The 17,276-nt window shown below is 35.6% G+C and overlaps 1 protein-coding gene across 1 annotated transcript in view; it reads right to left on the minus strand.

The window, feature by feature from the left end:
* Positions 1-585: 585 nt before the first annotated feature.
* LOC117316368 overlaps positions 586-17,276 on the minus strand; it is a 229,230-nt gene continuing 212,539 nt past the window's right edge. The window contains exons 105-115 of the mRNA XM_033870909.1: positions 16,605-16,789; positions 15,477-15,611; positions 14,891-15,001; positions 13,953-14,073; positions 13,556-13,672; positions 10,183-10,220; positions 8,131-8,299; positions 6,568-6,842; positions 4,789-4,937; positions 3,087-3,246; positions 586-2,936 (exon numbers count right to left, since the gene is read on the minus strand). Of these exons, the coding sequence (XP_033726800.1) occupies positions 2,899-2,936; positions 3,087-3,246; positions 4,789-4,937; positions 6,568-6,842; positions 8,131-8,299; positions 10,183-10,220; positions 13,556-13,672; positions 13,953-14,073; positions 14,891-15,001; positions 15,477-15,611; positions 16,605-16,789 (1,498 nt within the window). The 3' untranslated portion in view covers positions 586-2,898. The remainder of the gene's footprint in view (positions 2,937-3,086; positions 3,247-4,788; positions 4,938-6,567; positions 6,843-8,130; positions 8,300-10,182; positions 10,221-13,555; positions 13,673-13,952; positions 14,074-14,890; positions 15,002-15,476; positions 15,612-16,604; positions 16,790-17,276) is intronic.

Genomic DNA, 17,276 nt, shown 5'->3' on the forward strand with positions numbered 1-17,276 from the left:
TGGACTTTTGCCCCAATATAGTGCAGTCGATGTCTTGTCAATAGAATATGTTTGAATGACCAAGGCAGACGACATCAATAAAAACAACACCCCTTGTTGTTTGTTATAGACTAAAGGGTGTCCTTTTCACAGTTTTAATTAGAAGCAAAATGCTATATATTACACACTAGGACAGACCAAAATTCATGGACACATTCTGACAGGTGCCCGTGTGAGTGGACCATGAATTCTGTATGTTTCGTGTGTTAAGGATGTCCAATATATGTAATATGATCTTACTACATATGCATGGCGTGTTTTTAAAATTGGACAATAATATATTTACAATGCTTTTATGCTTTTTGAGCAACAGATCTAAATTCAAAACTTAAGTGAATTGTTATTTCTGTCACCCATTGAAAAGTAACACCATTTGTAGTCTCTATGGCTCTCTGTTACTTGGGTAGGTGACCCTCTCCTGTCCAGGGGTGCCATTGGATCGATCCAATCGCTAGTATAGGCGAGTCACCACTGTCACACTGACCACCCAATAACGATAGGTTGGAGGTAGTATGATCACTGATATTGATAAAATGAAAGCATGTCTAAAACATTCTGATGTGTTTATTGATATGGTTTTTTACAAAATGAGGTATGCATGGTTACAAAAATAAAAGTCTGCATCACATACAGCATGTATCTTAATGGATGAGGAAAAGAATGTTAAAACATGATATTACATAGTAAGCAAGTCAGGAAAAATATGAAATGTTAACAAGATTTATCCAATTAATGACCAGCAGTAATTTTCATTAAAAAATATGAATCTTTAACAATATACAATATTTACTCAACAATAGGCCCTTGGCCTAATATTAGGCCCCACTCTCACGATTAACCTTATCCGACATAAAACCTATGGTAAGCAGTGTACAGTAAAAAAAAGCCAAATTTTGAAAAATAAGACGCATGTTTTAGATATGTAAACATGCCAGTTAACCCTACCTATTACCTGTACTAAAGTAAATGTACATATATTTGTAATCTACACAACGTTTGCAATTTTGATACATCTGTCAAGGATCAGTAAACATATTTTTACTATGATTTTCAGACCTGTGAAAACCATGGCAACCACTTCAAAAACCTTAAAATTACAAAATATCATATTTACAAAAAGATTTTTTTAAACGTATTTGAAATTAAAATCTCTATCACAAAGACAAAATTAATCTTATTTAACATACCTTTTCTGCTACGTACCAGTTTTTGCTATAGGATAAACTAAATTTCTGGTGTAGATACTTTTTCAAAAATAAATTTCTGGTGTAAATACTTTTTCAAAAATGTATTATCTCGACCCCATTTAAAAAAAAGAAAGAACAAATGCCAAGCTTGTTTAAAATACTACTTCATATATATGAATATACCGATTATAGTGTACAATTATTTTTTGTGCATATCTTGATACAGGAGTTATTTGCTTAACACAAACTGTGGTCTGCAACCTATTGCTAGGTAATTGGCCCAATCTCAAGATTGATCCAAAATTGACCAGCCGTAGATTTATACCCGACAATAAGCCCATGGCTATGTAATAGTCCCACACTTGGTTTATTTATTACAATACCAAGAACCTATTCATTCACAATTAAAAATTGATATATTATTAAAACTACTTTCTATTTAAACCGTAAATTACTGCCGATATCCCCCCTTAATTCTATATAAATGATGAACATTTTCCATAAATGTTGTTGTTCTGACGATAGTGAAAATAATATGTGCAACTAAGCATTCAAAGAAAAATAGACGTCCACAGAATCTATTTATAGACACATATAGAACAATTTTCTCTGTAATTAAGCATTTTGATTTTAAACATGGAATGTCATTCAGTGTATACAATGTTGTATAATTTTCAGACAGTAAATATCAATTCTGTTTTTGTTAACTGGCAATTGTCATTAATAAAAACAAAATAATGAAGAATGTAAAATCACTTTTTTTTAAAGTCATTTTTGTCATCTTTGTCAAGATACGTGTGTAAAAATAATATTTACAAAAAATATCCGTGTATATATTTCATTTGAAAGAAGATAATAAGAATAAAACGAAATGATATAATAAAAATTATACAAAATATTATTTGTGAACATCATTTGAAAAAAAAGTACGGAACACTCCCTATACGGAAACTAAACAGTATAGAATTACTTCAATCCTTAACATACGATTCATTTGTAGTGGGAACGCTGATCGGCAACCAAGTGAAGCAGCCTTGTTGCTCAATTAAATAAATCATTAAGTAAATTATGTCCAGTTTAGCAGTAAGTCACATACACTGGACGTCCATCTCGTGGACTGGGATTTGCCACTGTAGTCTGTACAGTTGTACTAATGTAAGGACTAAATTAGCTACTTTTCACAAACTTATTACACTTTCAACAACTTATTATGAGCTGTTGTTATTGAGAGAATGAAAATAAGAAAAATTAAAAAAAAAATCATGAAAAAAGAATACCATTAACTTTATGATGTATGAACTCACACATTGAGTAATATTTGGTACTCTCCATAAGAAATTCAAAGTTATAATTATTATTTAGTAAGCACAAAGTACTGATTTGGAGGACTCTTGATCAATCAAATTCCATTTCCTGTACAATTAAGATATCATAATTAGGTAATATACACAGCTTCATGTCGTTGTATAGGATATTTCATACCATAACAAGCATATACGTAATTTTTTCATGTTTAGTAATATAAATGATTATTCTCCAAAATAGACACAAGAATTCCATTTGATTTATGCTAACTGCAATTTAATTCTGTGACTATTATTTCTTGTCATTTAAAGTGATTTAAATGTGATGTTCTGGACATTGGTAGGCGATAAGGTCATTCTCCTGATATCTATGGGTTGGCGGGATATTCGATGTCCGCGTCTGTATCTAAATAATAGAAAAAAATGTTCACATGTAATATAACACATCGTTTTAATGACATTTACTTCTTATTCAAGTTTTTATTTGAAACAGACAGATGAAAAAGACATCCCTCCAGTTAACATTTTACCTACACATACTACAGTATATACTTACCTATCACACTGTAAATCCACTCGGAGAAGTATGTAGGTATGTTTTGGTACACAGCGGGGTATCCCGAGGTACTACAGCCAGGATATCCGTAACTAGTTACTCCAACCAGCTCCCACACTCCCTCTGGGTTCTGACAGACCAGAGGTCCTCCAGAGTCACCCTGATCAAACAAAACAACAACTGTAAACCAATCGCCAACTCATATATAACCTGCTACTTAAATTGCAGAATAAAGCTCATAATTTTATCAAGATACCTATTTAACATGTATATCATATACAGGCAATCAATCATGATGGTGCAGGCCAAAGGGAATCCATGGTAATCAACAGTTACTCCTGTTAAAGTAAGGTAAGCAATGTTAAGGGGAAAAGGCAGGGTGAATTTAATCGTTATATTACACCGTTTGTTTCTCTTCATTGACCTAACTCCATTTGACCAAATTTAAACAAAACTTATCTAAGGACCAGATTAACTTGTGGGCCTATATACCAAAACCTGTATATAATGACCAGATTAATGTGGCAAGCAAAATTTTGTATGGTCTCTAATATTACTTTGTTGTTTGATTTTAATTGGCTAACAATAGGAATAGTCTCGACAAGAATCGTCCAAATATAGACACTTCTTTTGATAACCATGACAACCGAACGAAAAAAATGTTTTTGAAAAAAGCAACAAATGGTGTATTTTTCCATCCCTCAAAATGCTAATAATAACTACATTTTGACCAATCAGAAGCCCCGATTATGTTTCCATAGTAACGGTTCTGGGAACACCTGATATGTCAAATTATGACAAAGTCGGAACCAAATTGATCTAATGACTTTTGAGCTTAATGGGCCTTTACACAAAGCCTGTGTAAATTGACTTAGTAACCATGGCAACAAAACTCGAAACCAAATTTATATATGGTCTGCAATATTCCTGATTAGTTAAATTCAAATTAGCTCACAAATTAGAAATGAGTCCAGACACAACCCATCTAATCATAGGTCTTGTTTTGGTTACCAAACTTAATCATCAATTCTCACTTTCACTATTGGACTCTGCCCATGGGGATTCAGATTATTGATTGACATGGAGCCACATTCACCCAAGAACGCCCAAGCATGAAATTAGTCAAATATCAATTTGGGCATACAGAACTAACATTTTAAGAGATCACCGGGATCATGAATAATCATGGCAAACTGCTTTAATACAAAATAGTACAAATACTTTTCTAATTTGTGAGCTGCGGTTTTCCCAACAAAATGTGGACCAAATCCTGACATTTTCAAAGAAGAAGGAATTCAAAGTTGAGTTCCTCTCTCTCCCGCCACAGGGGAGCCACACTCCTTATCTATACAACAATGAATTTCCGTTGTCCACTGATTCTCCAGACCAAAAATCAACAAAACCCATTCAGTTCAGGACTATAGGTGACATTTAAATGATTTACCTCTATATCCCCTTTTGGGCCCAACACACGAGCCCCAGGGGAGCCACACCCGTTGTTCATACAACATTGAATCTCCTTTGCCCAATAAAATTTACAAAAGAAAACAAAGTTTGATCACGGTTAAAGTGAAACTGTCAGAATTATACAATACTTTAGTGAATTAAAGGAAATGAGATGACACTGCACCATAAGCTCACCAGCCTTCGGACCAGCTAATAAATTACAGAGTTCATCCAAGTTAAAATTTCGAGGACTTACATAGCAGGATGGTGAAAATGGAAATCGGTTATCAATACAGATCCCAGTAACCGACCAACCAGTTGGGAATTCCTTTGCGTAGATTTCGCTACAGTCCTCTGGATCATGAAGAATGTTAACAACAGCTCCCTGTAGTTGGTTTGGGTAATCTGAAATAGAAAGTAAGACAACCCTTAAAATATCATATTTCTTTTTAACATTTCTACAAATCAAAAGAAAAGTATTTCAAACTAGAATCCTATATCAGGTACATTTTATTATAACTTCAGACCTGATGCTAAAATAATTCCCGTCTTACTCTCTCGGTATCCATCACTGATGTCCTAGAAGGGTTTAACAGTTTAACCCAAATTGTAAAGCGATATACGATAAATGCATAAATATTCAAGATACACAAACATTATATTTTGATACTATGATTAACTAAATCTGTAGATCGTTTCACAAGGTGTTTTTGTTCAAGAATCATAACTAATATATTTTCATCGTATTTTTTTTCTCTTTGTACGATAAATTACCATTCAAATATATATAACACCACAATATAAATATAAAGTCACCTAAAAATACCTGTATATATATACATGTATATATAACACATCAATATACATATAAAGTCACCTAAAAATACCTGTATATATATATACATGTATATAGAGACCAACCAACCAATTGTTTTCCCATAGACCTTAGTGTTAACGTTTTGGATTATTTCATTCAAATTCTTGAATTGAATATGGCGATTATGGTTTATAACAAAAGTTTAGGGTCTGATATAACACCTAATCAAAAAAAAAAAGTTGGGTCCTTCAGCTCAAATTTTCTCCAGGGTAGCCATTTTGAAAATAGGTGAATTTCGCAGTAAAAATTCTCAAAAATCTTAAATGTTTACCTGTTTACTATTATTACGTGAACTTTTGTGAAAAAAAACCAATTGGACTTACGAAATTTATATCAACATATCTTATTGATAGTTACCTATCAGGCTACATATCTATTTTCTCACTTCATAACATACTGGCCAATCAGTGGCTGCTAGACATTTTATCCTTGGCTCAACTTTCTACTATACACAGGGGCTGTTTCAAAAATATATTTTTTTCAATTGGTTGGTTGTTCCCTATATAACACCTGAATAGTACAGGTTACCCTTTGAAATTGAATGAATTAAGTTTGATTCCTCTAGGAATAAATTATAAGCTGCTAGAACGCTGTCAAGGATTTTCTTAACATAGCAAAAGTGACATTGACCTTTACGCATGCAACAACGCTGAAAATTGAACTTGTCCAAAATGCTATGGTCCTTTGTACCAAGTGAAGTTTAATAGAAATTCCTTAAGGAATGAAGCCGCTAGACCGCTGACAAAGCTTTGGTGTTACATACATACATACACACACAAGACAGACGGAGAGGAAACAAACCATCCCCTCAATTGCACCAGTAGGGGACTATAAAGATATGAACTAATACACATATGGTATATTTTTTTCTGTTTGGGAGTATTTCACAATATCGTATTTGAATTAAAAAAGGAAGCATCAGTGTAGAAGGCTGGAAAGACAATTTCAGATTCTAGAATAATCCGTGAACTTTTCCATTTTATTTTAATAAAGAAGAGTAAAATACTGTTTTCATAATAATTTCGCATTATAACATTTTACAGCACACAGTTGTAAATTATGTACTAAACTGAGGAATTGGACCATCCACAATCTTTACTTTATTGTACATTGACCAAGCGAAACATAGTACATTTGTATGTATTCAAATATACTAACCTCCATTTTCATCCCTGCCCCATCCAGCAATGAAGCATGTTTGGTAAATAGTCAAGTCACGTTCTTTTGGAGGTATGCATATAGGACGTACATAATCAGAGTAAGGCACGGTTGTCAACTTCAAAAGTGCTACATCAGCGTGAATTTTGTCGTTTGTAGCAACAGCACCTGGGGCTGAAAATATTTCAATAACGTCTGCTCTTGTGCCATCAGTGTAGAACTTATCTTGATCATCAGAACCAAACACCAAATGAATATGAAATGCTGATAAACCTCTGTAAGAATAGAAAACATAAATATACTTTACAATAGGCATCTTTAAGTAAATACTTGGTTTGTCATATATAACAATTATCCAGTTTGCCAAGCAGACCAGAAGCAGACACTAATTACAGGCAGATAGACATAGATGGTCAATCTCGGTTAGACTCTTCAAATGATGGATAGTTACGATAGCCACTATGTGCGTTAGTTATATGATCAAGTTTGGGTCAACCCTTTTTAAAAGTGAAAAACAAAAAGCCCATGTAGATCTTGCTTTGATTTTCTATGAAGATGAGTCAAAACCCCAAAAGTCGCATTTAATTTGTACTCAATAAATTGATGTGATTTTATTGTCTGACTTTGTGCCTTTAATACTTACTCAATACAATGATAGGCTGTTATTGATCGCCCTTGTGTCTTTAATACTTACTCAATACAATGATAGGCTGTTATTGCTCGCCCTTGTGCCTTTAATACTTACTCAATACAATGATAAGCTGTTACTGCTCGCCCTTGTGCCTTTAATACTTACTCAATACAATGATGTGCTGTTACTGCTCGCCCTTGTTCCTTTAATACTTACTCATTACAGTGAAATACTGTTATTGCTCGCCCTTGTGCCTTTAATACTTACTCAATACATTGATAAGCTGTTACTGCTCGCCCTTGTTCCTTTAATACTTACTCATTACAGTGAAAGACTGTTATTGCTCGCCCTTGTGTCTTTAATACTTACTCAATACAATGATGTGCTGTTACTGCTCGTCCTTGTTCCTTTAATACTTACTCATTACAGTGAAATACTGTTATTGCTCGCCCTTGTGCCTTTAATACTTACTCAATACATTGAAATACTGTTATTGTTCGCCCTTGTGCCTTTAATACTTACTCAATACAGTGAAAGACTGTTATTGCTAGCCCTTGTGCCTTTAATACTTACTCATTACAGTGAAAGACTGTTATTGCTAGCCCTTGTTCCTTTAATACTTACTCAATACAGTTAAAGACTGTTATTGCTCGCCCTTGTGCCTTTAATACTTACTCAATACAGTGATAAGTTGTTATTGCTTGCCCTTGTGCCTTTAATACTTACTCAATACAGTGAAAAACTGTTATTGCTCGCCCTTGTGTCTTTAATGATTACTCAATACATTGATAAGCTGTTATTGCTCGCCCTTGTTCCTTTAATACTTACTCAATACAGTGAAAGACTGTTATTGCTCGCCCTTGTTCCTTAATACTTACTCAATACAGTGAAAGACGACTGTTATTGCTTGCCCTTGTTCCCTTAATACTTACTCAATACAATGATAGGCTGTTATTGCCCACCCTGGTGCAATTAGTGATGCTCCACAGCGATGACTTCCACGGTAATCCATTGACGCAATCCACGGTTGTACACCACGATAAACATTATTTCCATCTTGTATAAATGTAGCTACAGGTTTTAGTACTGGGACACCACATTCTACAATAAAAAACATCTAGTTTCATACAGAACTGACTTAATTAGTGTAGAAGCAATTGAGTTTACCAACATTATAACAAAATATTTATTTTGGCAGTGGCTTCATAGATGAGAATGGAAATGGAGTGTTATGTTCACGCATGCATTGGTTATACTATGAGCATGTAACCCTATCAATGGTTTTGGGTAGCTTTGTGTACCCTGTCATTGGTTATACTATGAGCTGTAACCCATAAATGGTTTTGGGTAGCTTTGTGTACCCGTCATTGGTTATACTATGAGCTGTAACCTATCAATGGATTTTGGGTAGCTTTGTGTACCCAAATTGGTTATACTATGAGCTGTAACCCGTAAATGGTTTTGGGTAGCTTTGTGTACCCGTCATTGGTTATACTATGAGCTGTAACCCATAAATGGTTTTGGGTAGCTTTGTGTACCCGTCATTGGTTATACTATGAACTGTAACCCATAAATGGTTTTGGGTAGCTTTGTGTACCCGTCATTGGTTATACTTATGAGCTGTAACCCATAAATGGTTTTGGGTAGCTTTGTGTACCCGGCATTGGTTATACTATGAGCTGTAACCTATCAATGGTTTTGGATAGCTTTGTGTACCCGTCATTGGTTATACTATGAGCTGTAACCCGTAAATGGTTTTGGGTAGCTGTGTGTACCCGTCATTGGTTATACTATGAGCTGTAACCCGTAAATGGTTTTGGGTAGCTGTGTGTACCCGTCATTGGTTATACTATGAGCTGTAACCTAAATGGTTTTGGGTAGCTGTGTGTACCCGTCATTGGTTATACTATGAGCTGTAACCCATAAATGGTTTTGGGTAGCTTTGTGTACCCGTCATTGGTTATACTATGAGCTGTAACCCGTAAATGGTTTTGGGTAGCTTTGTGTACCCGTCATTGGTTATACTATGAGCTGTAACCCGTAAATGGTTTTGGGTAGCTTTGTGTACCCGCCACATTCCTTTGGCTGACTCTACATACATCATGTAGTGGTGAACCCCTGTCTGACACACTTGTGAGGATAGAAGCAGTTTTTATCAAAATGCTAATTTCTGATATTTTACTCAAGTCTGGTAAATGTAATGGTTATTTTAGCTATACATGTATTATTGTACAGTTATACTCGACATTAATACCTTGTTCTTTTAAAGTAAATAAGTTTTTTTGTTGCTACCATCAATTTGCCATGGTACGTCTTTGCTGATAAAAATGTTGAACAGTTCTTTTACACCTTGATCACACTTTGGTATACAAATGAACTTAAAACAGCATTGCATACAAACACAAAGGAGACCATGATTGGAGAATTCAAAATTCCGAAAGATTAGACATATTGACATGAAATCCATTCAGTCGTTCAAGACAAGAAGCGGTTCAAAGGTGTAACATTTCCCCTATTGGGCCGTGGCCTTCCGGCCCTGCGGAGCCACACCCTCCGGTTATACAACATTACTGTACTTTTCCCAGTAACACCCCAGATCTAAATTCATCAAAATCAAAACTTAATGTTAACGGACGGCAGACGCTGTGTCAAAGCATCCTTTGGACCAGGTGAGCTACACCATTGAAGTCACAAGGCAACAAGAGATTCCAGAGGGATGAGATAGTACAGCTTCAGATAAATTAATGACTGTATCGATTCTGATGCTAAAAGGAGACAAGAGAACTAAACTTAAGGCATAGAATTGGTGATAAATAGAGGGATAATGCTGCCATCTACCGGGGGATTTGTTTCTCTTTTAAAGATGGAGAACATATATGGATAGGGACCTTTCTCATCATGGTTTTGATACTTGACTGAAATGAGATATCTGACAGACAATTAGCGAACGCTGATTTGATGTACAGTACAATTAGATTACTTACCAATAGCACGACATTCTAAAGACAATATTCTACAGGAACTGCAACAGAACAATGGATAATGGTATCATTACATTATAACAATACTTTACAGGGACTGTCACAGAACCAGTGGTATGTCAGACTTATTATATTATTACATTATAACAATACTTTACAGGGACTGTCACAGAACCAGTGGTATGTCAGATTTATTATATTATTACATTATAACAATACTTTAAAGGGACTGTCACAGAACCAGTGGTATGTCAGACTTATTATATTATTACATTAACAATACTTTACAGAGACTGTCACAGAACCAGTGGTATGTCAGACTTATTATATTATTACATTATAACAATACTTTACAGGGACTGTCACAGAACCTATTACGTTATAACAAAACTTTACAGAGACTGTAACAGAACCAGTGGTATGTCAGACTAATCCTATTATTACATTATAACAATACTTTACAGGGACTGTCACAGAACCAGTGGTATGTCAGACTTATTATATTATTACATTATAACAATACTTTACAGGGACTGTCATAGAACCAGTGGTATGTCAGACTTATTATATTATTACATTATAACAATACTTTACAGGGACTGTCACAGAACCAGTGGTATGTCAAACTTATTATATTATTTCATTATCAATACTTTAAGGGACTGTCACAGAACCAGTGGTATGTCAAACTTATTATATTATTTCATTATCAATACTTTACAGGGACTGTCACAGAACCAGTGGTATGTCAGACTTATTATATTATTACATTATAACAATACTTTACAGGGACTGTCACAGAACCAGTGGTATGTCAGACTTATTATATTATTACATTATAACAATACTTTACAGGGACTGTCACAGAATCAGCGGTATGTCAGACTTATTATATTATTACATTATAACAATACTTTACAGGGACTGTCACAGAACCAGTGGTATGTCAGACTTATTATATTATTACATTATAACAATACTTTACAGGGACTGTCACAGAACCAGTGGTATGTCAGACTAATCCTATTATTACATTATAACAATACTTTACAGAGACTGTAACAGAACCAGTGGTATGTCAGAATGATCCTATTATTACATTATAACAATACTTTACAGAGACTGTCACAGAACCAGTGGTATGTCAGACTTATTATATCATTACATTAACAATACTTTACAGGGACTGTCATAGAACCAGTGGTATGTAGTTATCTTTAAATTAGTCCCAACCCTATAAAGTTTAGTACTGCAGTTATCGGCAAATAAACCCTCACCCTAGTGTATAAATTTAGTATCAAACTTCGAGGAGGGTTTAACTTACAGATTAAGAATGTATAATTATACAAGAGGCCCATGGGCCTTAACGGTCATCTGACAAACACTTACACTTACAGCAGGGACACACCCCTCAATCCAGCATTATTACCATAAATCATTTATCGCAGCCAGTTATGTTTTAGATCAAATTTGGTTTTTATCCATTTAGCTTGTCCAGGAAGAGCAGCATCATAAAGCAAAATTTTAGCCAAGTTCCCATTTTTGGGGCATGCCCCTCTGTGTCCCAATGGGTCAGACAAGACTCATTTATATCAATTAGGATTGCCTTTCCCCAATGATGTTTCATGCTAAATATAGTTGTAATCAATTAAGGCATTAAGGAGGAATTGCATTTTAAAGAAATGTTTAACCTAAGCGCTCCTTTTGCCCCATCTTTTTTTCCCCAGGGGTCAAACCTGTCTCATTAAAAAATATGATTGCCGTCACCTTATATTTCACATCAAATTAGGTTGTAATCCACCAAAAGGTTAGGGAGGATTAGGATTTAACAGAAAATATTCACCAAAGTTCCCCTTTTGGGGCCCTGCCCCTAAGGCCCCAGGGGTCTCACTAGCCTCGTTTATATAAAATATGACCACCCTTCCCAAAGGATGTTTCACACCATAATTCGTATTAATCCACCCAAGGGTTAGAGAGAAGTAGGATTTATAGCAAAAATTCACCAAAGTTCCCCTTTTGGGGCCCCGCCCCTCTGGCCCTAGGGGTCAAACCAGCCTCATTTATATAAAATATGATTGTCCTCCTCCAATGATGTTTCACACCAAATTTGGTAATAATTCACTATGGGGGTTAGGAGGAGTAGTATTGTAAAGCAAAATTTCATCAAAGTTCCCCTTTTGGGGCCCTGCCCTTCTGGCCCCAGGGGCCACACCAGCCTAATTTATATAAAATATGACCACCCTCCCCCAATGATGTTTCACACAATATCTGGTTGAAATCCACCAAAGGGTTAAGGAGGAGTAGGATTTTATAGCAAAATTTCATAAAAGTTCCCCTTTTGGGGCCCCGCCCCTCAGGCCCCAGGGGCCACACCAGCCTCATTTATATAAAATATGACCACCCTCCCCCAATGATGTTTCACACAATATCTGGTTGAAATCCACCAAAGGGTTAAGGAGGAGTAGGATTTTATAGCAAAATTTCATCAAAGTTCCCCATTTGGGGCCCCGCCCCTCAGGCCCCAGGGGTCACACTAGCCTCATTTATATAAAATATGACCGCCCTCCCCAAATGATGTTTCACAACATATCTGGTTGAAATCCACTAAAGGGTTAAGGAGGAGTAGGATTTTATAGCAAAATTTCATCAAAGTTCCCCATTTGGGGCCCCGCCCCTCAGGCCCTAGGGGTCACACCAGCCTCATTTATATAAAATATGATCACCCTCCCCAAATGATGTTTCACACAATATCTGGTTGAAATCCACCAAAGGGTTAAGGAGGAGTAGGATTTTATAGCAAAATTTCATCAAAGTTCCCCTTTTGGGGCCCCGCCCCTCAGGCCCCAGGGGTCACACCAACTTCATTTATATAAAATATGACCGCCCTCCCCCAATGATGTTTCCAACCAAATTTAGTTGTAATCCACCCAAGGGTAAAGGAGGAGTAGGATTTTATAGCAATATTCACCTAAGTTCCCTTTTCGGCGCCCCGCCCTTCTGGCCCCAGGGGTCAGACCAGCCTCATTTATATAAAATATGATTGCCCTCCCCCAATGATGCTTCAAACCAAATTTGGAAGTAATCCACCCAAGCGTTAAGGAGGAGTAGCGTTTTGAAAGAAAAAGTTTACGGACGGCGCACGGCGGACGGCGGACGGCGCACGGCGGACGACGACGGACGAAGCACGATGACTATAGGTCATCCTGACCCTTTGGGTCAGATGACCTAATAAAAGGCTTATTTGCAGATACAATGTAAATACACTATATTTATAAAACAGTAAAATTCTTCAGAAAATGTCAATTGTATTGGTGGAATTAACAATGATGTCGTAATTAGACAACTCGAAAAGTATTGACTCTGGTATGATAGCTACCTTCCCAATACTTCAGCCCTGTGATTCCTGATGACACCTCTTGTATTATTCGAATCAGGCACTAGTGTTGCTGCATCACTCTTCTCATAAGAATGAGGGCCGAAAGAGACCAAAACTCTGAAAAAAATAACACAAAGCGTCAAATTTATTGTCAGAGTGTTTCGGTCTGAATCAGACGAGATGGGTAGATGTATGGACATTTGTTTATTACTATGTGTCCTCAAGTCAATGTGTCTTGAACATATGATAATGCTAAATATGGTCTCTGTTACTAAGCTGACGGAGCATGCTGCTTCGTTTGGCTTAGTTGGTAGACCCGCGTACGATAACATAGGAGATGTTTTGACTACTTTCGTGCACTGAATGTGTTTTACTTGTGTTCTTTGTGTATACTGACCCAACATTTGCTACTCCACACAGGTAAGCGGCCATGTCCTGAGTCATGTTGTTAAAGCAAACGTCATGCCATTCACCACCTCTATTGATCTTGATAGTGTTTTCTTTGCTATCAGCTTGCACTAGAACATAAAACATGATTTACTTACAATTTCATGAACAGCTGACATACCAAACTGCAACATATCACATATCTTAATGGTTTTACAAATCATCAACCTCGATTTCCATGGCTTAACAAGAATGTTCTGTCATTAAATCCGAGGAGTTTTTGGAAACAGTTATTAAATTTATAAAATTCAGATCAATGTAACAAATTATAAACATTAAAACAGCTGCACAAAACAGATATATAAATCAATAAACATATGATTTCCTTGTGACAGTTCCGTTTTTGGGAATGATCTTAAAAACAGTTTTTTTTCAACGCCAAAAATATAAATGTAAGGACTAAAGCATCTATGCCCAATTCCAAGATTAGTAAATCTGCACCGAATTTCTGACTATCAAGGAATGACACTGAATTCCAAGACTTTTCCATGCAAGGGCTTTCCCCTATCTGTTGTAACCTAGCCGATGATCATCTAGGGTTTGTATTCAAAACTTGGAATTATATACGTTTCCTCAGCCTTGCTTTGACTCTAGTCAATATCTCCAAATGCATAAAAATAATTAAAAAATAATTCTGATTGAAAAGGCCACAAACTTGTCCAGTATTAATCATGTATATGCTAAGATCATTGTCTATCAAAAAGTGTACAACATTATTAATAAAAAATTAAAGACAATTAGTCAGCAATCTCAATTCCTATCATAATTTCTAGTTAAGTTGATTACAGCATAAGATCTAATATATATATGAATTCTAAAATGTATATCAATTTTGTGTTTTAAACATACATCATTCATGAACCAATTTTAAATATTTGAGATAATTACCGCAATGGAACTCATCCGATCTGTCCCCACAATGGTCGACATCATCACATAACAATGTAGCGTTGATACATTTATGGTTGTGGCATTCAAATTCCCAGCTAGCACAATCAGCTGAAATATATATATATATAAATTGTTTGATAAGTGGTTTATATGACAGAGGTACAATGTACACCAATTATACTGTCTAATAGTAGATCAAGATAACACATACCGTAACATCCTATATACGCGTAATACATGTATGTGTTAACTGTAATTACTAGAAATATCGTGAAATCTAAGCTGGCCAAATGGACATTAAGTTATTGAAGAAATCGCAAAAATAACCAACATGCCTTCTTTAAAAGACGGACTGGGTAAAGACCGAGTGGAATCAGTCCAACTCATTATATTGTGCAAGCAGTGACTATGACCATTAACCTCCGGACCAAACAAGCTATCCCAAGTTAGCGTTTTCAATAATGAAGGAATGGAAAAAGACTGAGTGCAATCAGTTTAACAGAACTCATATTTTGCAGGAAAAACCCTGATATTTCACGAGGAAGGACTGTAATAATGATTCCACATTGCTGTTTGTACTTACCACAATAATGTTCATCCTCAGCACCTGGACAATCGACCTTTCCGTCGCACCACAGTTCATCAGGTACGCACGTGGCATTATTCCCTTTATTTGATTGGTGGGGAGCTAAGCATGCAGTCGTTTTACCATGACAGGCTGTTGAAAATGCATAGAAACATTATTGATTAGAAATTAGTCCCAAATCTATAATTGATTATAATGGTAATGGCCTTTTGATGTAATTAACTGATCACACAATTAGCTAAATGTGTGTTCAGTTCAAAGAAAATGAACACATTTTCTATTGCAGTTACATTGACTTAAATCACGGCATGTTTGTGGTTGGTTGGCAGAAATGTAATACATTGTCACCTAGAATGTCGGGGCTGTGCATAACTTATTTTGAAAGTTTTGTGAAATAATCAGTTTTTGCATTGAGTTTGAACTTAAATAAACTAGAACTTTCGTGTGAATGACACAGCATTTGTTTTGGTATTAGCATTTGGCAGCTTTCCTGTGTTTAATATGTAAGCTGTATTTGATCTAAGGCAATATCACTATAATGATGATATTAAAATCAACGATCATATTTAAACTGGTGTTAAACAATTTTGTAATTGATTATAGCTCATCATCTTCTTGTTAATAGAACAAGGTCGTGACTGTGATAAGTTTAAGAAAATGTAGGTTATATTATTCTAAATCTACACATTTTCATTCAAATTCATAACGTTCTTTGACATGCACACAATACTGACCAAACAAGAGGCCCATTAGAGCTATAATGGGCCCCTGATCTCTAACATGAAAGTAGAAAGTTGATGCTTTTAAATCAGAAGTTTTGCCCTATGGTCAATTTAAGTGACAAAGTGATTAATATGAACATACTTGGTAGCTCTTCCTTCCAACTTGCTATATGTCAGACACAATGTCATGGCTCTGGGCCCATTGGTTAATGACAAAAATTCAAAAATGTAAATGGTTTACAGGCATATGACGACAGACAAAGGCGATTTCCAAAGGTCACTTGAATTGAAGACTTATTCTTGGATGACCTAAAATAATCTGCAGTTGATTATACGTGACATGTATAAGCAGATAAAGCTGCCCTATTGTTTCATTACAAATCATTTCACAGATTTCTCTTACCCCCTTCTGAACAGGATATTCCAATATGGCTGCTGTAAGACGAACAGCTGCTGTAATAGGATACCTGACACTGACTCAATGACTGTTCCTGTCCTGTACAGTAGTATGTTTTGTAGAGAAAAGACGCTGTGCTCGGTGCCTGCCCGAACTCATTTGTTCTATAGGTCAAGGTAGTCACATTTGGTCTGAAAAAAAGTGAAACATATTTCATAATATTTCTACTGGGAGCACTGAATAAGAATATACTGAGACTAACTTTACCTGAAATAATGTTATAGAGCCTTGGTGAGACACTTAGCTGGAGTTAAAGAGGAAACACAGACTTACTTTACCTAAACTCATGTTATAGAGCCTTGGTGAGACACTTAGCTGGAGTTAAAGAGGAAACACAGACTTACTTTACCTAAACTAATGTTATAGAACCTTGGTGAGACACTTAGATGGATTTAAAGAGGAAACTCAGTATTGCAGTCAATGCTTTCATTTTAACTAACAATTAGGTTTCTGGTTCAAATAATGGTTAAAAGCAAATTAAGCTGAAAAGCACTCAAAACTTCGTATGAATTTTGACTTCCTTCATTGTACCCTATCCCTCTGGGGCAATAGACTTTTAAGTTAAACCATATTCAGTTCATGTTGTCGAAGGATTCTGCAAACGAAATTTGATTGGAC

This window comes from Pecten maximus, chromosome 18, assembly GCF_902652985.1.
Source record: "Pecten maximus chromosome 18, xPecMax1.1, whole genome shotgun sequence".
Taxonomy (NCBI): Eukaryota; Metazoa; Mollusca; class Bivalvia; order Pectinida; family Pectinidae; genus Pecten; species Pecten maximus.